General features: G+C 33.2%; 4 protein-coding genes across 4 annotated transcripts; 3 read left to right on the plus strand and 1 right to left on the minus strand.

Moving 5' to 3' along the window:
- Window positions 1-5,212: 5,212 nt before the first annotated feature.
- Window positions 5,213-8,534, plus strand: LOC133302214 (uncharacterized). The gene is made up of 4 exons (XM_061501957.1): window positions 5,213-5,547; window positions 5,785-7,648; window positions 7,822-8,028; window positions 8,214-8,534. The coding sequence occupies exons 1-4, from the start codon at window positions 5,213-5,215 to the stop codon at window positions 8,529-8,531; spliced, it is 2,724 nt and encodes a 907-aa protein (XP_061357941.1). The 3' UTR covers window positions 8,532-8,534.
- Window positions 8,535-9,924: 1,390 nt separating this feature from the next.
- LOC133302216 (deaminated glutathione amidase, chloroplastic/cytosolic) lies at window positions 9,925-14,368 on the minus strand. The gene is made up of 9 exons (XM_061501958.1): window positions 14,152-14,368; window positions 13,783-13,919; window positions 13,497-13,625; window positions 12,773-12,831; window positions 12,117-12,229; window positions 11,948-12,040; window positions 11,528-11,630; window positions 10,393-10,475; window positions 9,925-10,220 (listed from the first exon to the last, which is right to left on the minus strand). The coding sequence occupies exons 1-9, from the start codon at window positions 14,350-14,352 to the stop codon at window positions 10,179-10,181; spliced, it is 960 nt and encodes a 319-aa protein (XP_061357942.1). The 5' UTR covers window positions 14,353-14,368; the 3' UTR covers window positions 9,925-10,178.
- Window positions 14,369-20,147: 5,779 nt separating this feature from the next.
- Window positions 20,148-21,866, plus strand: LOC133302227 (uncharacterized). The gene is made up of 3 exons (XM_061501980.1): window positions 20,148-20,292; window positions 20,454-20,706; window positions 21,101-21,866. The coding sequence occupies exons 2-3, from the start codon at window positions 20,615-20,617 to the stop codon at window positions 21,864-21,866; spliced, it is 858 nt and encodes a 285-aa protein (XP_061357964.1). The 5' UTR covers window positions 20,148-20,292; window positions 20,454-20,614.
- A 1,332-nt stretch (window positions 21,867-23,198) lies between these two features.
- On the plus strand, window positions 23,199-24,557 carry LOC133302217 (uncharacterized). Its single transcript, XM_061501959.1, has 2 exons — window positions 23,199-23,696; window positions 24,231-24,557. Exons 1-2 carry the CDS (start codon window positions 23,199-23,201, stop codon window positions 24,555-24,557), a joined length of 825 nt encoding a protein of 274 aa, XP_061357943.1.
- The last annotated feature ends 932 nt before the right edge of the window (window positions 24,558-25,489 follow it).

The raw sequence follows: 25,489 nt of genomic DNA on the forward strand, positions 1-25,489 counted from the left end.
ATTTAGAAAATAATAAGATTAATAAACTCGTAACCACATATCTCATGTTACTATCCAGAGCCATACATAAACCACGAAACAAAGTAAGAGTTCAATACCAAATAGTGATAGCTCAGTTAGCGCATGGAAGCTAAACAGGTGGGGTAAGAGCATGTGTTTGAATTTCTCCAGTACCACTTTTGGGAGGGGTTTAAAACCTTAATCCTGCACCCGTCCCGAATCGGATTAGTTGCGAAACAATAAATTAATTGGAATATTAAAAAAAAAAAGAGAGTAAGAGTTGAATATGGTAGATAGCCTGAAATGACCAGAGAAACGTATAAATTTTCAAAACAATGGTTATCATTATAGGTGGGCAGCATAAATTTTTTTTTTTGATTTAGCAATTAGATAGACTTGGTTTTTTTTTTCCTGGTATTTAGACTTAGTTGGTTTTAGATTTTGGTATAATCAACCTTGAAAGAAATTATTTGGAATTAATTAATTTTGTTCGGAAATGATATTTTAAAAGTAAGTTTAAAAGAATTGATTTGGTTTGAATGGTAGAATATAATAACATTAAAAGTGTAAATATAAATACGTTTCTAAGAATTTGGTGGGTTTTGCACCTAGAATAATTTACACTCAACAGAAAATCAATAAATTTTCATCTCTCTTAAAATCAATTACGCTACTACTCACCATATAATTAATTTGTGTACCGAAGAGATACTTCGATTTTGGACATACATATTGGACGCAGAATAAATGACCATGTACATTCAAATCCATCTTCTTGATGGTTGGGTTGGGGTGGAACTTAATACATTATAGATCATGGGTCGACATTCTCGCCTTTGGACTAGTTTTGGAAAGAGATATAAAAATGGGAGGATCTAAAGATTGGCCTAAAGTTAAATTAAATTAGGCCAAACCCATTGACTTGAAATTTAACTTATTTCTTTATCGTCTAACTATATATTATTATTTTTTTATTTGAAGAATTAATAACAAATGAATTAATTTCCTAATTCATTTATCATTAATTCAAAATCAACTTGATCAAATTTCTTAAATTTCATTGATTTATTTCTAAATCAAATTAATTCTTTGAAAAAAAAAGGTGGACTTGACGACTCAACACTTAAAAAAAAAAAAAAAAAACCATCAAATTGTATCGAATAGAATTCACTGACGATCTTAACAATTCTTTTTATTATTTTGAGTATGGGAAAATTTGACTAAATGAGTTTATTAACAATAAAGATTAATATAAGGGAAAAATAATGTAAAGACGAATATAAAGAAGTTATTTTTAAAAAATAAAATAATGAGTAATCGTTGTGTATGAGTATGACAACTAAATAACTATGGGTTTTATTAATGTTATGTGACATAATATAAGAGTAGTTTCCAACTCACACAATGATGAAGAGAGGGAAAGTGGAATGATGAAAGAAAAAGAAAAACATGTGGACCCTACCTCTTTAATGTGTGTGTAGAAAAGTGAAGTTATGTTATGTAAAATAATAAACATAAAATCCAATAACTATATTGTAATTTTGATCAATTTAATACGAATAACCAAACCAAAGTGCATGGTTATTTGATTTATTTCAATCTCGTTGGGTTAGTTCGCAAATTAGAACACAAATTTAAGTATGCAATGCCATCCACTCTTTCGCCAGTGGTGTTTCTCTTTTACGACACATCATCATTATGGCATCATCACCTTTTCCATTTGGTAAGCTTTATTATCTTAATAATAATTAGAGGAAAAAAATCATTCGTCTTGCAGCTGGTTGCATAATGTCCACAATCATGACTAAACTAACAAAGGTGTGGTGTGGTTATCACCTTGATTTCTGCAAAATATTTTTTCATTTTTTGGTTTTTATTTTTCCGGAAAAAGCACTATTTTGAAGTTTTTGGACAAAAGAATTGTCCGGTTAAAGTTGATTGGATAAATTTTTCCAAAGTAATGCAGTCAAACATGTCACCTATGCTGACGGGACTAGTCCCGTCACTAATACTGACGAGACTCGTGCCACGTCAGCGCCACGTAGGCAATCCAATTACCGTAAATCTTCGGAAGACCATAACTTGTGACTCGGGTATCCAAATCAGATGATTTTTTTGTTGATTTCACATAACTTTTCGAGATCTACGCAATGATACCTCGTTTGACATATTTTATCTCCCACAAACATAGTTTGATTTTGTAACAATTGTATCACAATCACAAGAGTGTTTATCCATAAGACTATGTTTGTGAGATATAAAATATATCAAATGAGGTGTCATTGCGTAGATCTTGAAAAGTTATGTGAAATCAAAAAAAAAATCATCTGATTTGGATACCCGAGTCACAAGTTATGGTCTTCCGAAAATTTACGGTAATTGGACTGCTTACGTGGCGCTGACGTGGCACGAGTCCCGTCAGTATCAGTGACGGGACTAGTCCCGTCAGCATAGGTGACATGTTTGACTGCATTACTTTGAAAAAACTTATGCAATCAGCTTTAACCGAGTAATTCTTTTGTCCAAAAATTTTAAAATGGTGCTTTAGCCCTATTTTTTCTTTCAAAAGTAAAACCGAGTTAATCGTAATCTGATTTTTTTTAATGAGATATTAATATATGGTTGATGTATATAAAACGTCATTTTCGCTCATGTTCCAATGGCTAGTCACATCTTCATTTTCATGATCATAATTGAGTAGTTACATACTGACATGTAAAGTTTAAACCACTGTCTTTTAATAGGTGCTCGTTTTCTTCACGTTACCATTCTTTTTTGGTCCCTTTACTTTTTCCTTTTGTTCTCGTGACTGCTTATGTTTTTTTTTTTTTTTGCTTAATTAGTACAAAATTATTAAGAGAAAAGAGTAACAAATCGCCAAAAAATTTTTTTATTAAATTTTGTAAGAGCTTAAAGAAAAATGAGAATATTTTTTCATTAAAGGTGTTAAACTTTTAAAAATACATTTTAACATCACATTAATTATTTATTCGTCTACCGTGATATCAGAGTGATCATTTATAAGGTTAATAATTTTCCTCCCTATTATGAATTTATTACTACATTAACAAAGTTTCGTCATCATTTAATTAAAAAACAAGGAACTAGTCTAGTCATGTGTTTATATTATTAAAAATATTTAATCTCAAGTAATTTTCATCTTAATAAAATTATTTCAGTAATACGAAAATATCACATGAGCAGAATAAACAATTGTATAAATGTTTTATTTTTATTAAATATAGTTAAATAGTTTGATATTAGATTTTAATGAGAGATTAATGTCGGTTTAAAATATAAAAGCTGGCCCCAAAAAGTATTGGTTTATACTGTACACTTTTATATATTTTATCCATAGAATACACTTTAACACTACTCCCTATCTATTTCTACTAAATTTTCATCATTAATTTTTACGAATCTAACCGTTATAATTTATTAATTAATTCTTAATTTTTAATAAATTATAACTATTAAATTAACAAAAATTAACGATTAAGATTCGATAATAAGAGATAATAAATAATAACTATAACCTCCGGTAGTGTAAATATAAAAACTGACTTTTTAATTTCAACACAATATAGTAGTTGTGGGACCCACCGAGGGTAAGACACTGATTAGTTTACATTGTTAAGCAGCAATGCACCTGATCCAAGTTCCGCTCCTGCACCGCATTTTCCGCGCGGCATGCAGAGCTTTTAAATTTTTATTCGTTGACTATTTTGCCCTTTTCATTTTGCCATAATTCCCACATAAAACCACCGGAGCGTGTGCCTTGCTTCTTTTCCTTAAGCAATGAGAGCGAATCGAACGTTGAGATTGTTTCGCTGTTCAAATCTTGTTTCCTTTTGAATTACTTTCTCAAAATCTCTCTCCCTTTATGGTATGTCATTAACTATCTTATTTGAATTCCGTTTTTTTTTTTTTTTTTTTTTTGAATTTTCGAAGAAATTGTAACGGAAAATAGTTTCAGTTGCTCCATTCAAAAATGATTTTGAACTGTGGTTTCTTTAATTCGAATTTGATTTTTCTATTAATAATTAATTAATTTTTTTAGTTAAAATTTGGATTTGATTTTGATGGTTTTGCTTTCTTGTTCTTCTTCTGGTACAAAGCGCAGTCAGTGGTGAAAGTGGATTTTTGGACAGTTTGGAAGTTTGTGAGTCACGCTTTCTTTATCTTTTACTTCTTTTCTCATGGTTATTTTTCTTTGATGATTTTCATTTTTGTTCTGTTTGTTAACTAGGAAAGTTGAGAAAGGAAAATTAGAAGAGAGAAAATTGAACTGGACAAGTTAGACTTTTTTTTTTTTTTTTTTTTACTTTCTCCCCGATTAGTTCACTCAGTCCTCAAAGAGAACGCAAACCTGTTTCTTGAGTTCCAGTTTTTTTTTTTTTTTTTTTTTTTCTTCCCTTGAAACTTAGGGTTATGTAATATTGGCTGTTGTGCTTCCTTCTTCAGCTACCCCAATTTCTTGTTAATAAATTAGAAATGATTTTAGGCTCAAGGTCTTCCATAACTTGTTTTCTTTCTTAATTTTATAACAAAGGAGGTCATAGATATTAATTTATTGGTCTCTGCTGTTGTAATTGTCCGGAATTGGAAAATGGGTCTTTCAGAATTTTAATGAAATCTTCGATCTTATCGAATTCTGTAACTCCTTTCATCCTTTCTCCTTATCTGGTGTCATTTTCCCTTTCGATAGAGTAAGCAAGCTTAGCTGATGGAGTTAATCAAAGCATGTTTATCATCATCTTAGGAACAGGGTTTTAGCTGCAGCTGTTGAAGGTGGGGATAGTATGGTCTTTTCGTTCACTGCAGCTGCTTTGGCTGTTGGTTGGATGAATTCTTTAGAGGAATATTAAATTAAAGCCTTATTATATTTGTTATCTGTCCTTTGAAATTATTCGTTTAATTTTTATTTTGAACTAGTGAACGTTATTGAAATCAAATAATCAATGCTTAACTTTGGTCTCACGTGTTTCTGCTTCTGCGTTTTCTTCTCTCTTCTGTTTTATTTTCTTTTTCCAATCGTTGGTTTGCAACACTGGTTTGTATAGTCTTGGTTGCCCTTGTTTGGTTTTATATTTTGCTTTTCTGTGATAGGTTTGGTGACATTGGAGTTGTTATCAACCTTGGTCCTTAAAATCCTCGGAAAGCTGGTCGCTTTGATGAACTTGAGGTAGCAATTATAGAGAAGGTTTAACGCATGAAGAAACTATTCTTTTTCAAATCTTCTGCATCTAGCAGCGGAAGCAACAATGGGACTCCACCAAAAACAACAAATAAGCAAGTGTCCTGGGATAATTTTTCAGATAGTGGAATGAATAATCAGGCTCATGGTAAAAGTGAGGATTATTTCCAGAGCCCCAAGGGCTTGTTCTCCAAATCTCGAAAGCAAGTTTCTGATAGCCAGAGTTCTTGTGGTGATCCAGGTCTTAGAAGGAGCAGGTCATTGTCATCAGGTGCCTATCAGTTCAAAGATCCCAATAGATCTCCTTCTAGTAGCATTGCTAGTGATCCATACCATCAATTCGAGCATTTGTCCCGGTGAGACCTGATAACCCAATTTTTAAATCAATTTTTTTACTGAACTGAAGTTTATTCTCCATTGTTTTGGTTTGATTTTGACCATATTTTTCTGGTTGAACTTTGTGTATATGACAGTTGTCAGGCTCTTGACTTTGAGAAGCCAAAGCCGGACAAGCCAACACAATTTGCAGTGTCTTCTATCCAAAATTCTCACATATACGAGAGACCTGGGTCTACTAATTCTTCAAGATCTCATCATGAGCCATCCGGTAACTCTTCCACTTCTTCTAGCAACGTCTCGAGTAAGATTGTTGATCGTTACATTGACGGAGAGCAGCAGCCAGAGGAAAGTAGACCCAGGAACAATTCACAAAGAAATAATACTAGACATGGAAATTATGGTACAAAGCTTCCTCCAAAAATTCAGCATACAGCACCTAATTCACCAACTGATGGAGTCAAAGATAAACCAAGGACTCATTCATTTAGAGAAGCTAAAGTTACCCGTTTGTCATCCCGAGATTGGACAGAAAATGGGTTTGGACATGAATCTCCAAGGAGTCTCGCAAAGAATGTCATTGAGAGACTTTCTCGAACTTGTGATATCTCTAAAACAAGTTCAAAGAATTTTGATGTTGATAATCCAATCACAATTCATGATATCTATGCTAGATCTGCGAATGGACGCTATGACTCTGATTTAGATGATGCTGTGCCAAAAAGTTATTTTTTGGATGAACCATACAGAATGACAAATGGTTATCATGACATGAATGGTAGTTGTGAGGGTTTAAGCTCTGATGAAGCTGCAGGGGATGCTGATTCAGAATTAATGAGAAGATCAAAGGAAGCTGAAGAGAGAGTTATTCTTCTTTCAAAGAAATTGGAACGACAAAGCTTTTTTCCTGATGGTGGTTATGACGTGCCAACACTGATTCAGACAATCAGAAACCTAGTAGAGGAGAAAATAAGCTTGGCTTTGGAAGTTTCAACCCATCTAAGATCTCAAATTTCTGACAGAACATCCGCCAGGGAAGAACTTAGACGTGTGAAGGAAGAAGTGGAGTTTCGGACTCAAAGACTAGAGAAAGAAAAGAATGAGATGCAGTCAGCATTGGAGAAGGAATTGGACCGGAGGTCAAGTGACTGGTCATTTAAACTTGAGAAGTACCAGTTAGAAGAGCAAAGGCTTCGCGAGCGAGTTAGAGAGCTTGCAGAGCAGAATGTATCGCTTCAAAGGGAAGTCTCCACTTTTAGTGAGAGGGAAATGGAAAGCAAAAGTGCAATGACGTATACTGACCAACAACTCAAGGGAGTGACTGAAAAGACAGAGAAAATGAAAGAGGAGATTCTGGATTTGCAGCAAAATCTCTTAGAACTACAAGAGAAATGCAAGATAGCAGAAGAAAATAGGGACAGCATCAGAAGAAATTTTGTAGAGAAGGAGAAGGAGTGCAAAGAGTTGCAGAAGTCCCTAACAAGATTATTAAGAACTTGCAGTGAGCAAGAGAAGACAATAACGGGATTACGAGGTTGCTTTAATGAGGACCTTCATAAGAACCAGTCTATGGAGAGCTTTGACAAGCACATTGCAAAAATGCAAATGGAGCAAATGAGGTTAACAGGAGTAGAATTGGCCTTGAGAAGGGAGCTGGAATCTTACAGGTTTGAGGCAGATTCTCTTCGCCATGAAAATATAATTCTGTTAGACCGGTTGAAAGGTGATGGGAAAGAATGTGTTGCTGCTACTTATAAACTAGATAAAGAACTGTGGGCCCGCATCTGCTGCTTACAGAATCAAGGCCTAACAATGCTAAATGAAAGCACATACTTGTGTTCAAAGTTACTGGAATTCATGAAAGGGAAAGGAGGCCATCCTCGGCAAAATATCCAGCTGGATCTAGAAGTCATTGGAAATGGTTTAGATGGGCAATTCATTGTTGAATCTGAAACTAAAATTCAGAGGCTTAAAAGTGGCACTGAGGGTTTAACAAGGAGTTTGCAGATGATGTCTTCTTTGTTGAAAGAAAAGTCAAATCCATTGACTTCTAAATATCAGTCAGAGTGTATAGACGCTGATATATTAGCTAAACTGAATGAACAATCATCCGAGGTGAGTTCCTTCTGGAAGTTTTCCTTTAATGGTAGTTTTAGAGGAATACATATTGTAAATCCTCTGTTCTACTTTGACCATTGTGTTTATTTTATTTTAAACCTTTTTAAAATCATCTGTTTATTGAATTCTGTATTCTTATCATATGGATCATGATGTCGTTACTTGTATAGGATATTATAAGAACTGAGCTTAAAGCAGAATGTTTGGTAACAAGTTTATTAAAGGAGAAGCTGTACTCTAAAGAGCTCGAAGTTGAGCAGATGCAAGCTGAACTTGCTACAGCAGTAAGAGGAAATGACATACTTAGATCTGAGGTGCAAAATACATTGGACAACCTTTCAAGTGTAACCCACAAGTTGAAGGACCTAGAACTTCAGGTTGGTCACCACTATTGAAATTCATTGATTAAATTCAGCTAACGGATGCTTTATTTTTGGGTATTGCGTTGTCATTAGCTGTCTTATGGGTAATTAGCTCTGGTAGTTTTTTCAATTGCAATTACTTAAACATGTTTCCCCAGCCCCTGGGGAAAAATTTGAAATTGTTTTATTGTTCGTCACAGATATTGAAGAAAGATGAGAGTATAAGCTGCCTTCAAAATGATCTGCAACAGACTACTAGGGAATTAACAATCGCAAAGGGAATATTGGACAAAGTGTCAAAGGAGAGAGATCTTATGTGGGAGGAAGTGAAGAAATTTAATGAGCAGAATATGTTGTTGAACTCAGAGGTAAACGCTTTGAAGAAGAAGATAGAGGCACTTGATGAAGATATACTTGTTAAGGAAGGTCAAATAACAATCTTGAAAGACTCCCTTGGCCAAAAACCCTTTGATCTCCTTGGAAGTCCCGAATCTATGCATGAATTTTTGCTTAGTTGATTACTATAAAGCTTGTTGTCTATTTCTTTGTTCATAGTCATTGCCTATATGTGTGAATGAGGCTCCTTCTTTTTTTTTAAATGTTGCTCTTCTTTTATAATCTGCTTCACAGTTTTTTTTTTTTTTTTTTTAATATACAAGTGTAAGGTTGGACAGAGAAGTAAAAGAACACAAAGTTTCATTTTTTTTTCTCATTCCTTGAGAAAACACAGATCGCACATGAGAATGATATGCGACTTGAAGTCATGAATGCCCATTGTCATGATACACATTAGATTGTTTGTCAAAATAATTAAACAGTAAAAAAATTTAATTTAATTTTACATTGGTCAAAAAGCCTCTTCTATTTTAAATTTGGGAGCGGTTACACTTATTATCATTTTAGCTCTACTACTCTTATTATCTGATTGGTTACTGTTAGATAAATTTGATATCAATAGTTACAAAATGAAAAAATTTAATTGTCGTTGATTTCAAATTAATCTAATGGTAACCAATCGAGTAATAAGATTAAAATAGTAGTAAGTATAATTTTTTTCTTTAAATTCACAAGAATTTTAATAGATATGGAAAATAACGCCATGTGTCACATGATTATAAAGATCAATCACATAGAGGCTACCATGCAAAAAATTGGAAACAGATCTACCGCATATTTAAAAAATTTATAAATATGGCATATTTTGAAAATTATGTACTAAAGTTGTATAGTTTAACCGCTTTTAACCATCTAAGCGCCCCACAAACATGATGCGTGTCGTATTTTTGAGTTATTGGGTTCAATTGATCAAAAAGTGATTCCCCTACATCATTTTAATAAGGGTTTCTCGTTTCGTATTTTTGAGTTATTGGGTTCAATTGATCAAAAGTGATTCCCCTACATCATTTTAATAAGGGTTACTCGTTTCTGCTGTCACTGCTAATGAAAAAATTTGCAGTAAATATATTTATATAAAGATATGGAACCGGATCCTGAAATTAAAAAAAAAAAAAATTAAGATACAGAACCGGATCCTGATAGAAGTAAGTGTTGCTGCAAATTTTCTGATCTACAGCAGCAACAGGAGAGCTATTAAAGCCTTTTAATAAATAGTTTTCAGAGGTAATTGTTTTTAAAATCGTGCTACATTGGTCATTCTCCCACGGGTCTGCTGCAATTTACGGAAAACTGCAGAAAGTCTTAACCACAAAATCTTTTTTATTATCAAGTAAAATTTTGATTAAAATTTACTGTAATGAGTTTCAATGGTAACATTCAAAATTTCATCTTAATCTTCTTATCTTAATCCGAAAAAAATTAAGAAAACTTTTTGTCGCTGGATTTTTTTTTTTAATATTTCTTAATGTCTAGGGTTCTTAAAAAATCTCAAAAGTAAACTCCCACAAACTACATGTTGTATAATCTAAAATTATAAAAAATAATACTTGATCCTACAGTATAACTTGTAACACCCATAACATGGAGCATGCACCAGTGACTTGAAGATAAAAGACAGTAATTATTACCATGAAGTATAATAATCTTAATCCTTATAATAAATACAGCAAGCATGGACCAATATTATAATTGTAGACCCATCCTCAGGGTAATCCCTTATTTTTCTATATGGAGATAGACTACCCCTTTTAGACTGGTCCGAGTAAGTACTATAGAGATGCAGCATTCCAGAAGTCAATTGGCTTCCTTTGCTGAAACCAAAGGAACAGATGTATGCATTAGGAAATAGGAGTTGAAAAAGCTGTTTAAACTTTAAAGGACCACCTAACCTAACTAAATCCATATGTTTATAGTAGTGTGTGCATCATACAAGTAATTCAATGTACAAGTCCTACGGATATAAATAGATATTACAACAATTACCTTAGCAATTGGCATCTTCTCTCTTACAGAATCAACCAATGATAAATCAATATCAGCTACTGCAATGCCTGTAGACAAACGATCTGAAACAGGAAAAATAAAACCAACAACGGAAACCAGTAAACTACGGTTTAAACAAAAGAAAAATTGGTAGTACAAGAAAATACAGCAAGCAATGCATTATTTGAAACATAAAGAAAAGGGGAAAAAAAATGATGTATTATGCTGTCAAAATGAAATTTTAATGCATAAACTCGTAACAGCTGAAACCTCCAAGGAGGACAATGAAAGCAGCACATAAAATAGAATTCAAGCAAAATTATGTCTTCTCCTATAACACTCGCTCCCTCTCTACCTTGGGTGAAAAATGAGGCCACGGCTAATATATCTGATCTTATAGGAAGAAGACTATTTTGACTTTCATAAAGTCAGATCCATAAATCCCAAATACAAAAGTTGCTATCCCCCCATATTTTCTCACATGTTTGCAATAACTTATAAATGATAAATTTCTATGGAACAGTTATGCATAAACCCTTTATGTTGTGAAAGGTCCCTTAAACTACATAAGCAATAACAAAGAAGAAAGAAAACTAGGAAAGAAATTGAATAAATTATGGTTAGTGGATGATGGGCTGAGATATTTAGTGATGGGCTTGAGATAATTTAGTTAGTTAGTAGGGAGTTATTCTATAATATTCTCAAATAACAGGATATAAGGAGGGGAGTGTGGGAGTGTGAGGTATGCATGTATTATGTGAAATGGGAATTGAGAATTGGGAAAAGGATCTCTAGGGATCTCTTGAGGCTTGGTATTTGGCTTTGAGGGTGAGTTGAGGCCTTTGGTTTATCTTATCTGCATTGTCAAGTAATTACTCTTAATTGTCCTATTGTTGGAGTCTATAATTAGCACAAGAGTCCGTGTCTCTGTTTCATTTTCTGCCATTGTTATGCACTGTTATTGTATTTATGCAAGTAGGATTATAAGGATCTAGTCTCCAATTTCATTTGTCAATACAAAATGTCTTTCCATTTAGAGTTATTTGTTGTTGTATTTTTGGGGTTCCATCAGTGGACTTCCAATTTCAATAAATTAGCTCAATGAACGTGGGGAAGTAAGTATCAAGTTTGTTACCTGGTAATCGACCAACAATGGTCCCCCATGGATCAATAATTAATGTGTCACCATAGCTTTCTCTTTTATCGTTATGTTTGCCACCTTGTGCAGCAGCTATGACCTGATAATTCATTCATCAAACCATTGCTAAAAATAAGTGGCAAAGAAGAAAATAGTTGAAATGTAGTTCCTCACATATCTTTCTTAGTAACTTGTCCTATTCAATTCAAATACATAAAAAAGGGAAAAACAAAACCATAATTTTGAAAATTATTCATATTTGATAATTAGCAAGAATACACCAGAAGACGGGCTTGTGAGAGAATTTAATATGTCCAATGATGATCATACTCTAAACACACGTCAGTTGGGATGATGAAGGCTTGCGGAAGGTACAAGGGAAGGACAAAATTACTAAATGAAAAAATGAATTCTTACGTAGCATTGACTCTCAATTGCACGAGCACGAAGAAGAATCTCCCAATGTGCTTCACCAGTCACTTTAGTGAATGCTGAAGGCACCAATAGTACCTGGACATTGTAAAACACAAGAAAATTTTAGATTCTAAACAACCTATTTTAAGCAGAAAAGATATTCACTTAATACCTGTGCCCCATGTTCGAAACGTAACAACTGGTAAACCTCTGGAAATCTCAAATCATAGCAAACACTGAGGCCCAGACGCCCAATCGGACTGTCTACTGCAACAATATCCTTGCCTGAAAACACCACCAAGACAGAAGATTTTCACATGAAAACATTATCCTTCATATCATATCCAAGTGCTTATCTTCTCTGTCAAGATCCCCCCCCCCCCTTCCTTTCTCCCACAAAAAAAAAAAGGACAACTGCAGCTCTGCATTTTTAGTACAAGGAAATGAAGGAGAAAGAAGAAAACATCACATGCAATGGAAGGAAAAGTAAATCATTGGAAAAATCATCTGAATCACCAGAATTAATACTAATTATCTTCTTTATTCTTTCACTTGTTATGTTCTTGCTGTTTCTAAGTGGATGCAGGCATGTGAAAACTTCATCTGATCCTCAGATCTTCTAGTAAGAAAATGGTTATATATATGAACGGGATAAAATGAAGTTATATTGAAATATCATTTATAAAGGAGTTTATATTTTGACTAATTGACGGGGGGAAGTGGTTGATAGTTTCTTTCTTTTCATTACAAAAATCAAGTTCCAATGAGGACTAAAGCAAGACAAAGACTCATCTAGTCTTAATGAAGTGTAAAGCGTAATTATCCTACCTGCTTCTGTAAACCTACTTTCTTTATATACCCTTCCACCAGGAACATCAACATCAAACCTTCAAATTAAATAAAGTGAATAAAATATCAATTGCTTATACAACCATAGTTAGACAAACAGAAAGCAGTAAATTTCTCATTTCAGGTGGAAATTACAGCATAAGTTATATCGAGGAGTCCATAACCGAATCAATAGGCTCTGTAATAAACTGAGTATAATATATATGAATAGTTGTTAGGATTGTAGGTAATTTGAAACTAATAGTAATTAGGGTACTTATTATTACTTTAGTTGATTAAATTAGGGTTTCCAGTTAAAATAGGACTAATTGGGTGTCATGTTAGGATTTTGTATTCAGGTGATAATCGACATAGCTGGGTCTATCATTTTAAGGATTATTTTGTATTTTGGTTTTCAGCTTTGATCAATTGATATTGTTATTATGGTTTTCCCTTTCTACTTCCCCCCTGCATTCTCTTTTGTATCTCTGAAAAATTTCCCTTTCTTAGCTTCTCCCTGTTCTCTTCTAATCTCTTGTTCATAATGTCTTGTTTTTTACATCACTTTAAGGCCCACACTGTGTTGTGTTGCAAGCTTGCAACAATATGCACGGGCTACATTCAAAGAAGTTTGATCCTAGAAAGATAAGTAGGTTAATCAAACTGCCCCAAAAGAATACTTGATGGAAATGAATTCACTCCGAGTGAAAGTTAATAATCTTACAGGTGTATCTTTCTATAAGAGCTTCTAATATTGCCAGTGTCATCTACCACAACGTGGGTATTACACAGATGTTCATCATCAGATCCTTTTTCTTGAAAGCCTCCAAGTGACAACCAAATGCTGGACTCTCTGCAGTGCATCAGAATATGTAACTTACTCACATGACTAAACAAATCTTGATTGGCATTTAGCAAAAAATACAATATTAATATGAAAAGACAAGGAGCAATGTCATCTAAAAAAAACATGACAATCTAGATTCTAGGGTGATAAGTTGGAGTATCACCTTGCCAAAGAGCAGTATTGGTCCATAATTGGTCCATCCAAAGGTTGTGCAATACTAACACCCTCCCCATCCTTAGCAGCCATAAAAGAGAAGTTTTCAGGAAAGCAAAGCAATTTTGCTCCAGCTGATGCTGCTTCCTTTGCAGACAAATTAGGACCAACCCAACCCAACCCAACAAACAAAACACTTCGTAGTTCAGTATAATAATATAAAAAGCACCAGAGGATGACACAGAAAAACAGAAATTATCAAAAGGGAACATACAGATGACAGCAAACAAAGCACAAATTAGAACAAGAAAAAAAAAAAAAATAGAAATTGTGAAAAGTAAAAGGAACCCAGATAAGATTAAAGATGAAAAAAGAAGACTTTAACAAGACGAGAGCAGCAGGTGGCGAAATTGGCAGCGAGATCGTTGATGGAAGTCATCTGAGCCGCAGCAACTCGGACTGAGTTAGTGGCCATCATAGAGAAAGAGATAGAGAGAGAAGCTCGCAGGTTTTGCCGTTGGACTAATGAGTGAGATTTGATTCCACCAATCAGACTCAGTGACACAACAGATAACAACATGTTACATTACATTACATTTCACACAAATCTTTCATTTTCAAACATAGTAGCTAGCTCCATCCTAGGGTCGGGTTATAGGTTAGTGTGTTGGCGGCTCATTGACCGTTAGAATTAACAGTTTTTGGTTTAGACACGTGTCCTCTCAATAAATAAAAAAATGGTTAATCACCCTTAACGGCGGACATTCCCAAGATAATGGTGAATCATGTTAAAGAGTTACACGTGTTTTTTTTACTACATTTGCGAGCAAATACAAAAACTTTATTTCTCTCACTTTAATTTTCAACAATTATATTTGGGACGCATTCTTCCACCTTGTACTTCATTCTTATACGGTGATATTATTCCTAATAAATCATCTACCGAATTTATCAAATCTAAATGAAATCAAGCTTAGTAACTCCACTGCAATGTGATAGGGCAATAACCTAGTGGCATATGAAAATGTTAATATAAAAACTTGGGGAAGGATATTGTAAATACGGTGCTTTTAACACCTCTAATGGCAGTAACACAACTTAGTTGTTACAATATCTTTCTCCTAAAAACTTATTAATAAAATAATTAAGTCATTACTTAATGGGGAAAGGGTGGTTATTTTTGTTAAAATTAGTATTTTTTATTTAAAATTTAAATTAAAAAAAACTTTCACTTTCTCCTCCCATATTTTTTATTATATATTTTTCTCTCATTTAAAATAACATAATTTAAAAAATATATATAACTTTATATTTTTTGAAAAGACAAACATCAGTCCTTACTTAATTATAGAATATAAAATGCATGTTTTAGCGTTGGGATGAATTGTTACTAATGAATGATCCAAAGAGAATCCCTCACACTTAGCGGACGATGAGGAAAAAGACCATGTTACATTAGTTACATACAAAAAAAATCGTTAATTTACTAAGACCGATGAAACAGAACAATTAATGATAATTACTAAATAGCTAATTAAAATAATTAAAAAATAATATAAATACTAAGAAATTCAACTTTAAATATTAATTCGCTAACTAACATTAATTAACAACATAATGATAATAATAATAATAATAAATAATTAAGAAAATATACATTAAATATTAAAAAATAATAAAATATAAATAACACCACTATAGAAAATATTTATAGGGGAGGTGAGTATTAAAAGAGAGTTGGGAAACCTGTTTGGATCTTCTTCTTTTTTAAGTTAAAACTAAAAAATAGAGCTTAAAAAAAAAGAAAAAAATTATTTGGTAATTATATAGAATTTTTAACTTAAAAAATCAAATCTTATTTCAAGAAAAGTTGATAAGAGTTAAAAAAAAAAACTCATCTTATAAGTTTTTGACATTTGGCTTTTTTTTCATAATAAAAATAATTCTTTTTATTATAAGAGCTTTTATAAAGATATATTTGGTCTAACTCCTGCTTATAAGATAAAATAAAAAAGAGATATCCAAACAGACACTGAGAGAAAGGTGAGAGATGAGAAATATTTATAGTGCAAAGAAAGGGAAGGGGTGAAGTTGATGTGACATTAAGAAGAGGAATATGTCTTCAATATTTCGGGACTAGGTATACGAAACAAAATAGAATTTAAATTATATTAATTACAGAAAAGTGAATAATTTTTTTTTAATTAAATAGTTTTTTTTTAAAATTTAATAAATAATATACTAAATTTTGAATAAAATACTGAAGATATTTTCGAAAAGTCAGTTTTCACAAGTGCATCCATTTTTTTTATTGTGCTAAAGTTTCTCATGCATTCATCCGAAGAGGAAGAGACAGGTGTCTTAGATCTCCTACACCAGAGACCACATTTTTTTTTTATTCTCGCGATAGGATAATAAGACTAGATTGCTCTTACAGAGCACCATAGATTAAAGGATGAGTTGAATCAATGTTGTATGAATTTATAACAACTATTTTGACTTGTGAGTTTTGCACTGTGATGTAGTTGGATTCAGTGATACTCACTCTTGTACTTATTTAAATCTTCTGGGAAGAATTATATCCTTCTGTAATTATTCTTTTTAAAGAATATTGTTTAAAATCATTGCCATATTATTTCTCTTATTATAAGCATGGTGAAATTAGAGTGTATAATTCCCTGTGAGCTTTGACTAAGAGGAGGCACATAAATGGGCTGCATCTTGTTTGTTTTTGTAATATCACATGCAATAATGCGTTCGTAAGTAAGAACAAATTAACCATTAGATATGCTAGTATTGCTGTCTCAAATATCTTGCTTCAATAAATTCTAAGCTGGAGTAGTGAATATTAATTATCCTCGAGTAGTTTCAGTAGCAACCATGGGTTGCAGAGTTCATGTTAGCCTTGGCTTAAGAGATTGGGTAGGGGTAGAAACTTTAGTAGATATCATGGCTCTGGCTTTGCTTCTCATAATATCAAAAATTCACAAGTCTTTTATTGCTTCCTTACCAACTTCCTCAAATTCAATGGTCCTCCCTCTAGCTTTTGAGAGAAACAATTCGAAAAGAAGATTAAGGTCTAATCATATTTGTACATAAGGATGAAATAATTATAGACCCTGGTTATTCAATTTATGAACTGATTAAATCACAAACATAAAAAAAAAAAGTCTATACTGTTTTGTACGTTTCAACAATGTATCAAAAATTATTTTTGGGGGTTGCCCTTGCATACAGTAATTTACAACCCACATCACATCATTTGAAAAGTAAGATTAACACATCTATTGCCCTAAAACATGTAATTCTGCCTCCTATATTGTTTGATATATTTAGAGTTCTCTAGTCACTAGCTTCTTATATATATATTGTTTCTCTTTGTAAACTATCCTTAATTAATTCATTCTACAACTGTTTTGCTTTCAATATTACAGTTTCATACTTTGCATCCTCATATTTTTTTAACCTTTCTTCTGTTAACTTCCCTCTTTTTACCTTTCTTATTATGTTCATTATTATATAGGCATACATATAAAGTTCTAACACAAAACATAATAGTAAATTAGTAATGAACTACATGAACAGATTTACAAGTATCGAAGGAGCAGATAAAGCATTTTGCTTTGGATGAAACTGCTAGCTTGCTAAGAAATGGAAAAGTCTTAAGGCTAGCCCCCCACTCCTTATGAGATTTGTTATATTAATTTGATTGAAGAAACAAGTTAATCGTGCCAAACCCAACTTTGGACAGAATTAATCCTTAGCTGCTGAAGTTTTAGAACTTATAAGCAACATGCATGACACTCGAAAAGAAGACTCTGCATTGATTTGACACTATGATAGAATTATCCATGACTATAAAGCCTTTGTTTTTCTTTTTTCATTGATACTTGTGAGAGAGAAACAATGCTCAATAACAATACATATACAAAATAAGTAAACGGAAAGCTAGCTTTAGCTGGAAATTGCACAAAATGAAGTAGTAGAGTAGAGAAAAAAGTGCAGAGATCTCGGTTTTGTGCACAAAAATTGCACAAATATTAAACGGACAATAATATTTGTGCACAAAAATTGCACTATATTTATTTATATATTCTTAAAAATGAAAATAATATTTTCCTGATAATTAATTTTATTTTTGAAATTAATTACTTCTCGGTTTTCTGATTAAAACCTCAACTCCACAGCTTTGGAGTGATTTCAAATTTAGTATGAGGCTTAATGTGTTTTCTACTTTGGTTCAAAGGCTTCCATGTCTCTCCTATCCCTTGTGCTATTTTTCTCGTACTACTAATTAATTAAGTACTAGTGCAGTGCAGATAATATTTATAAATATAATAATCCGTTCTGGTAATTAATCTTTTCTCTTAATATAAAGCAATGCAATTTTATGATGAAGTTACTGTAATCTCTATATTATTGCATGTAGTATTTCATTCACTAGGACTCCTGCCAAAAAGATAATTTGCATTTAGTTATTGCATGATGATTTTTTTTTTTTTCTTTTATCGGTTTTCTTAAGAAACAATGTAATCTTCAGATGCATCAAAAAAGCAAAATGTAAGGAAGACTAAGATTCTGGTTCAGAATAGTATTGTTAATCATGAAACGGCTATTGAATTAAATGTTTGTCTTTCTGATCTGCATGATAAACTTAAAACAAGCTAATGTAATGTTTTTGTAGCAATGATATTATAATTATCTGCACATATGCTTAATTAGGGAGAGAGTTTCTCTGGTATTTTATGTTCTTGAACTCCAATCCTCAAATGTACCACATTGTCAGCATTGTGCTATTGACGTTCCTCATGCAGTCATCAAATTAATTTTATACGGCCATTCCTTAATTACCAGTTTTCTCATTCAAACAAAAAGCACCATCTGAGAAGTAAATTAGATATCCGAACAGGAATGCCTTGCCTGCTAATATGCTCTGAAGTAGTAGAATTGATATGTATGTATTGGTGTCCATGTTTGGAACCATAACTTAAAAATATATTGTACAGTGATGGATATGCTTATCAGATTTCTCCCCTGGGCAATGTTTTTGAAGGTGCCACAGCACATGAAACCTAGGCATCATTTTACTGAAAGAAATAACTTTTACATTCTCAACGCATGCATGCAACCTAATTTACATGTGGGTATAGCCCATGTACCCTTATGCTCTAATTGAAACACTGGTATATATCTATTTCACAAATTTAAAAAAAGAAAGAAAGAAAAAAGCCATTTCACAAATTTAAAGTGTATGAAGCCTGAACAGTACTCATTGGTGTCTAAACAGGAAAGCCATAGTTGAGAGAAGGAAAGCTTACAACATGTTGCATCTGTCCGTGCAATCAGATGTTGCTTAAGCTTTAATTTGAGGTTATCAATAATTAATTACGGTGATGACATCAATTATGTAGTACATATCTACTTTTTCATAGTCATTTCTATATCTGAACTTTGTCCATGTGGCATTTCTCTTCACTTTAATTTACTGCAGAACGGTGCATAAATTACCACTAAACTGGACTGGATGCAAAGCTTGATACCAAACTAAACTTTGTTAAATTTACTGTAGCCTGTTATGTTTTTCGGAAAGTCAAATTTTGTTTATTGATCAGAAATGAGTAAAGCAATGGAGAATTCCAAATGATGCTAGCTACATTTTACTTTATAGTACAAATAACTAATATTCTTCACCATACTGTTTACATATTAAGCTGCAAGTCTACCAAGGATAGCACGTGCTGGTGACGCTTGCGTGTGTTCCTTAAAGAGGTAAATCTGAGACTCTCTTGTATTTCAGTTGATTGTACCTTCTCCTGCAGAGAATCCTTGTGCTTCATTGTTTGGATTTGGATACCACTTCTTCCATTGTTTGGATATCTGCCATTGAAATTTGTTTTTTGTTGAGTTATATATTAAAACACCCAACAAAAAAAATAAAAATAAAGAACTATAATATACATATACATATGTATATTTATAAAGCTATCATTCTGCTTAATTTGGTTCTACTTTATTAACATCTATAACCCAATCCATTTTCTGCAAATCTTCACTTTTCCCAATTTAGTTGAATGTGTGACGAGGGTACTCTTAGGTTTGGACTTGCCAAGTTTACGAGGATGCCCTGTTTTGAGGTTAAGGAGCTTTCCATGTCCCATTAAAACTATAGTCTATATATATAATAGCAGCAGAGGCAAACCTAATTAAAATTAACAAAAATAACCCTCCCTTAATTACACACTGTTAGGAATAGTTAAATGAAGTCAACAAAAACAAAACCAAACCAAACCAAAGGGAAAACAAAAAACACCAATAAAAGAAAGAAAATACAATCACTTAAGTGAGAATTTCTACAACCTCCTCACTTCTCAGTCTCACACAGTTGGTTTGGTTCGTTTCTCTCTCTTCTACTTCTTCTTCCTTGTTTTCAACGTTGAAATCGTAACTCATTTCCTTCAAAGCCAACCCATCTATCCTTCATCACTAGTGCTAACTCAGTTCTAATACTGAAGTTTTCAAGGTTTAGCTGACTCTGTTGTTTGTTTCGTTGAAGAACTCACCTACAGTTTCATCTTTTGTTCCCTTTTCTTTATATTCTCCGGATAAATTAAGCATCTTTTGGGTACCCACATGCAGATTTTGTGCTTGCAAAATTTCTAATTTTGTTTTTCTGTTTTCTAGGGTATTGGACTTGGTGATTTTATGGAGTTTTTGTTCCACATCTTATGTCTGGCGTTCCAGGGGCTGTAGGCAAAAACTGGGTCTATATTATTTTCGGTTATATAATTAATTTATAGAGTATAGTTTGGGATCGACTTGTAAAGTTTCAATCTTTGTGGGAAATGATGTCTCAGCAACAAAACCCAGCTACGGTTTCGCAATCTCTGCTACAGCAAACGGGCTCTGAAGCAGATATTAAACCCTTCTCAATAAGGTACCAATATGCTTGAAAAAAAAAAATACCATAAATATACACCTATGCATTTCAAATTATATTAAGGGTTTTTAGAATATTATGCCATTATTGCATGTTCTATATTTAGATTTGTCTCTTCAATTGCAGTATCTTGCACTTCTAAGGTTTGAAGGGCCTGTTGGTTGTAGGCTATTTATAATCTTTCCAACATAACTTGAGCTTTTCTTCTTTGCTATTTTTGTGAATATTATAAAACTTGAACATCTATTAGTTGTATTTAGATTTTGTAAAGGATTGTTTCCAGGTTAGCATAAGTTGAATTGTTGATAAACAGAAGAGGAAGAAGTAGATATGAAATAAAAATTTTGAAAGTATTATCTTAATTACTGACAGGTTATGAGTTTTGTTGCAGACAGTATGTTCTTGCTTCCCGTCACAGAAGTATCCTTCATAGTTGGCCATTTCCTGAAAAGTACTTGCAGATGTGTCTTAACCGTGGTCTCAGGGATGTGTTGCCACCCTTTGGACGCCAAACTTCACTTGCTGAATCACTCAAAGGTTGTTCTAACTCAATGCTTTTGCGAAATGATAGTAAAGAAGTTGATTGTTGCAAAACTGAAGAACATCATCTCATTGAGCATCCACAAAATATAAAAAATGAGTGTGACTTGTTCTCTGATGGTGAAAGATACAAAGTCACCACCAACCACAACCGGGACTGCCCTTCATCACATGAAGAGGGAAATCAACATAACTGCGGCGTTTCTGTCAATTTATCTCAATCAGCAGATACATTTACCCTCCCTAGTTCGGTTAATGTTCATAAAAATAGTTCATCATTGGCATTATCCAAGGTAACAAAAGATAAACGCAGAAGGCGTAGAGGGAGATGTAAGAAACGCTCAATGGTGGATATTTTAGCTGTAGCACGACACTGTACTTTAGAGGAGATCTATAGGATGAACAAGTTTTCTTTTACTGAAACTGTCATAGAAGGATGCCAGCAAATATTGCCTACTTTTGAAAATATTTCTAAATCTGAGCTAGCATGTGAGGATTTATATGGAAAAGCTGAAAGTGCAGATCATGAAGTTGCTAATGATAGGACAGGAAAAGGAGCATTGCTTCTTAAGTTCAAGCTCAAGGAATGTAATGTAAATCGGAATTGCTCAACATAAATTGATTCCGTTCAATAACTTGTGAAACATATATTTTATGCTATGTTATTATTATTCATTCCTAAAATTTTCAGTTCTGTCGGAGAGAAGCTTAAAGGAAATACATATATAGACACACACAACACACACATATATATCTCTGTGTATGTATTCTTGCATGCTTTTATTCTTTTCATCAATGTTCATCATGTTTTAGGAGAGAAATTCTTAACAAGCTGCTCAACTCCAAATTCTGTCTTGATTCTATATTAATCAAGTTCTATATGTGGGAAACTAGAACGATTATATGTTGCATGATATAATTAAGAAATAGAAAGCATTTCTTTTCTATTTTTTGTATATGAGAGATTAGTAGGAAAAAGAGAAAGAAAAACAAAGCTAAGGGAAGAAAGTAACATCCAATCTATCAGCTGCTAGAATAACTAATATTGTAGTACAGGATCACATCTGTAATGCAGGTGCATCAGTAACACACCTGTGAAGTTTTGGCTAGCCAATTTTCGATAAGCTATACTCTAGTATTAAGGGATAATAAGTCACATTACATTCGTTTATGGATACTTAAAATTGAATATTAATATATATAATGTAACAAATTTCTCTTTTTAACTAGCCTTTCACTTAGCATCTGTGAGTTCGTGGGAACAATGCCTTAATATTTGTAATGACAAAAGAATCAGTTTATGGAGTTTTTTTTTTTTAAAAAAAAAAAATACAAATTAAAATATTTTGACGGGAACCTAATAAAATCTAAGCAAATGTGAACATTTATCTCGTCATAATGAAAAATTGCTACAAATGTAAACATAAACATGAACTTGAAATAAACATTACACCAAATATATTATATTGAAAATGGGAGGGGATATAATCAAAGTTGCACTTAAAAAAATGGTATTAATTGATATAAACATAGATTCAATCACAAACACAATTGCAAAATAGAAAAGGAAAGGGAGAGAAAAAAAATGAGTACACACGATTTTTTTCCTGATTCATGATAACTCGTCGGATCGCACCGCCTTTGTGTCGGCGACGCATCATTCAAATTTCTGCCCTATCAACTTTCGATGGTAGGATAATGGCCTACCATGGTGGTGACGGTTGATGGAGAATTTCCTTCGATCCAAGGAATATTGGGATGTAGTTACCAATGGTGTTGTTGAACCAGCACTAGCAGAAGGAGCTCAGTTGACAGCAGCACAACGAGCAGCTCATGAAGCAGTAAAGTTGAAGGATTTGAAGGCGAAGAATTATCTCTTCCAGGCCATTGACCGTTCTATCTTGGAAACCATTCTTTCCAAAGAAACTTCCAAGGATATTTGGGACTCCATGAAAAAGAAGTATCAAGGCTCTGCAAGAGCAAAGAGGCAGCAGCTTCAAGCTTTACGCTCGGAATTCGAAACACTTCGAATGAAGTCGGGAGAATCAATTGCAGATTATTTCTCTCGCGTGATGACCATTGTCAATAAAATGCGAATTCATGGAGGCAGGACAGAAGAAATAACTGTCATAGAAAAAATTCTTCGATCATTAACAGCAAAATTTAACTTTGTTGTTTGTGCTATAGAAGAATCTAAAGATATAGATGATTTGTCACTTGATGAATTGCAGAGCTCATTGGTGGTGCATGAACAGAAGTTCAAACAGGAAGACACAGATGAGCAAGCATTAAAGGCTTCTACCGATACTCGTTCCAACAATTTTCAAGGAAGGGGTAGAGGCAGAGGTAGAGACAGAGGCAGAGGCAGAGGCAGGTCCACTAATTTCAGAGCCAATAATGATCAATTTCAAGGCAGAGGTAGAGGAGGAGCCCCTGATAAATCCAAGGTAGAATGTTTCAGGTGTCATAAATTTGGTCATTATCAATCTGAATGTTATACTAAGCTGCCAAATAGCAAAGAAAAAGGAGAAAGTTCAAACTTTGCAGAAAAGGAGGAAGGTGAAACCTTATTGATGGTTGCTAAAGATGAAAAGCAAATTGAGCCAGATGTTTGGTATGTGGATACTGGCTGTAGCAACCACATGAGTGGTAGTAAGTCTTCTTTCTCTCATCTGAATGAAAATTTTCAATCTACTGTGAGTTTTGGTGATCATTCTACTGTGAAAGTAATGGGGAAAAGGTGACATTAAAATAAAAACCAAGAATGGTTTTGTGGAAACAATATCTAATGTATTGTATGTTCCTGATTTGAAAAGTAATTTATTGAGTGCTGGCCAATTACAAGAAAAGGGTTATGTGATCACTATTAAAAATGGTGTTTGTGAAATATATGATTGGTACAAGTGCTATTTCTTGGGCATCGAAGAAGCAACCAATTGTCACTTTGTCAAGCACAGAAGCTGAATTTGTTGCTGCTACAGCTTGTGCATGCCAAGCCATTTGGCAGAATTCTTGAAGAACTTCACTTCAAGCAAGAAGGAGCAACTTTAATTTATTGTGACAATAATTCTGCAATTAAATTGTCAAAGAATCCAATTTTACATGGGAGAAGCAAGCATATAGATGTGAAGTATCATTTCTTAAGGGATCTTACAAAGGCTGGTATAATTGATCTTATTTTTTGTAGAAGTGAGGATCAAGTTGCTGATTTGTTTACAAAGCCTCTCAAATATGTTGCGTTTCAAAAGCTCAGGGGATTACTTGGCATATGTTCCATGGAGAAAGTCAAAGGATTTGGAGTAAACTGAATTTTTCAAGAACATCAGTTTAAGGGAGGAAATATTAGAGTCTCTTTGTTTTTTGTCCGTTAGAAAATTCAATGGTCTTTTAAGTTTGATGTAACGGCCATGTGCTGCACTAAAGTTGTTTGATGAGTCTTAACGGTATCATAATGGGTCAGTTTTGGGTAGTATAATGAGTCATTAAGTTAGAGTTTATTTGGGTGTAATGTGTCTCTTAATGTTATGTTTTTCAGTTTTAGTTTCTGGTTTATATTAAGTTTGAGTCAGTTTATGAAATTTGTATTCCCTCTTCAAACATTGTGAGTTATATTTCTGCATCTTAATTTTTCTCTATCAAAGTCCACCAAGTTTTTGTCACTGTATTTACCTTATAGGTCCCCGTTGACTTTATTTGCACTAGGCAACATGAGTCGTTGTCTAGGTGCAGATTATGAACCATCCTCAATGATCGATCATTGACAGATAATAATATTTTCTTTGAACAAATCTACTCAATTTTCGTCATCTCTTTCCTTTTCTATTTTTCAAACAAATTCATCAAAAATTAATAACTCCCTCTCGTTTTTCTTGTCAATTTCATCCATTGAACTTGAACATTTGAGTCTTCCGTACGTAGAAGAAGTGCTGCTCCCTCCCTCCAGTGTCCAAGTCCTCTCCTTCACCCATTCTTCTATATGGTTTGGTTTACTCTCTTTCCATATCATTCCTCTCACTAAAAATATCTTAAGCTTTTCCTTTTGGACACACCATGCCATAAAGCAATCATGGGAATAGAAGTAATAGGTGCTCTTTCTGCTGCATTCTTGTACAATTATTTCACAGGTAAATCAGTTTTATATTTCCAATCCCTGAATTTTTTATTTTATTTTTTTACTAACTCTGAGAATGCTTACTTTTCATGAATTTCATCTTGCATTTCATGTCCAGATTGATTTAAT

Source organism: Gastrolobium bilobum, unplaced genomic scaffold (genome assembly GCF_033153095.1).
Source record: "Gastrolobium bilobum isolate Gb01-03AN ecotype WA unplaced genomic scaffold, APGP_CSIRO_Gbil_v1 utg106529, whole genome shotgun sequence".
Classification (NCBI taxonomy): domain Eukaryota; kingdom Viridiplantae; phylum Streptophyta; class Magnoliopsida; order Fabales; family Fabaceae; genus Gastrolobium; species Gastrolobium bilobum.

Bases quoted from the DNA above. Each gene is read 5' to 3' on its own strand.
- LOC133302217 (XM_061501959.1), top strand. From the start codon at position 23,199: ATGAAAAAGAAGTATCAAGGCTCTGCAAGAGCAAAGAGGCAGCAGCTT. The intron at 23,697-24,230 runs GTAGAATGTTTC...TTGCTGCTACAG, and splicing joins GAGCCCCTGATAAATCCAAG to CTTGTGCATGCCAAGCCATT.
- LOC133302216 (XM_061501958.1), bottom strand. From the start codon at position 14,352: ATGTTGTTATCTGTTGTGTCACTGAGTCTGATTGGTGGAATCAAATCT. The intron at 11,631-11,947 runs GTAAGAATTCAT...ATGAATTATCAG, and splicing joins CAATTGAGAGTCAATGCTAC to GTCATAGCTGCTGCACAAGG. The intron at 10,221-10,392 runs GTAATTGTTGTA...CTTTGGTTTCAG, and splicing joins AGAAGATGCCAATTGCTAAG to CAAAGGAAGCCAATTGACTT.
- LOC133302214 (XM_061501957.1), top strand. From the start codon at position 5,213: ATGAAGAAACTATTCTTTTTCAAATCTTCTGCATCTAGCAGCGGAAGC. The intron at 7,649-7,821 runs GTGAGTTCCTTC...TTACTTGTATAG, and splicing joins TGAATGAACAATCATCCGAG to GATATTATAAGAACTGAGCT. The intron at 8,029-8,213 runs GTTGGTCACCAC...TGTTCGTCACAG, and splicing joins TGAAGGACCTAGAACTTCAG to ATATTGAAGAAAGATGAGAG.
- LOC133302227 (XM_061501980.1), top strand. From the start codon at position 20,615: ATGATGTCTCAGCAACAAAACCCAGCTACGGTTTCGCAATCTCTGCTA. The intron at 20,707-21,100 runs GTACCAATATGC...GTTTTGTTGCAG, and splicing joins ATTAAACCCTTCTCAATAAG to ACAGTATGTTCTTGCTTCCC.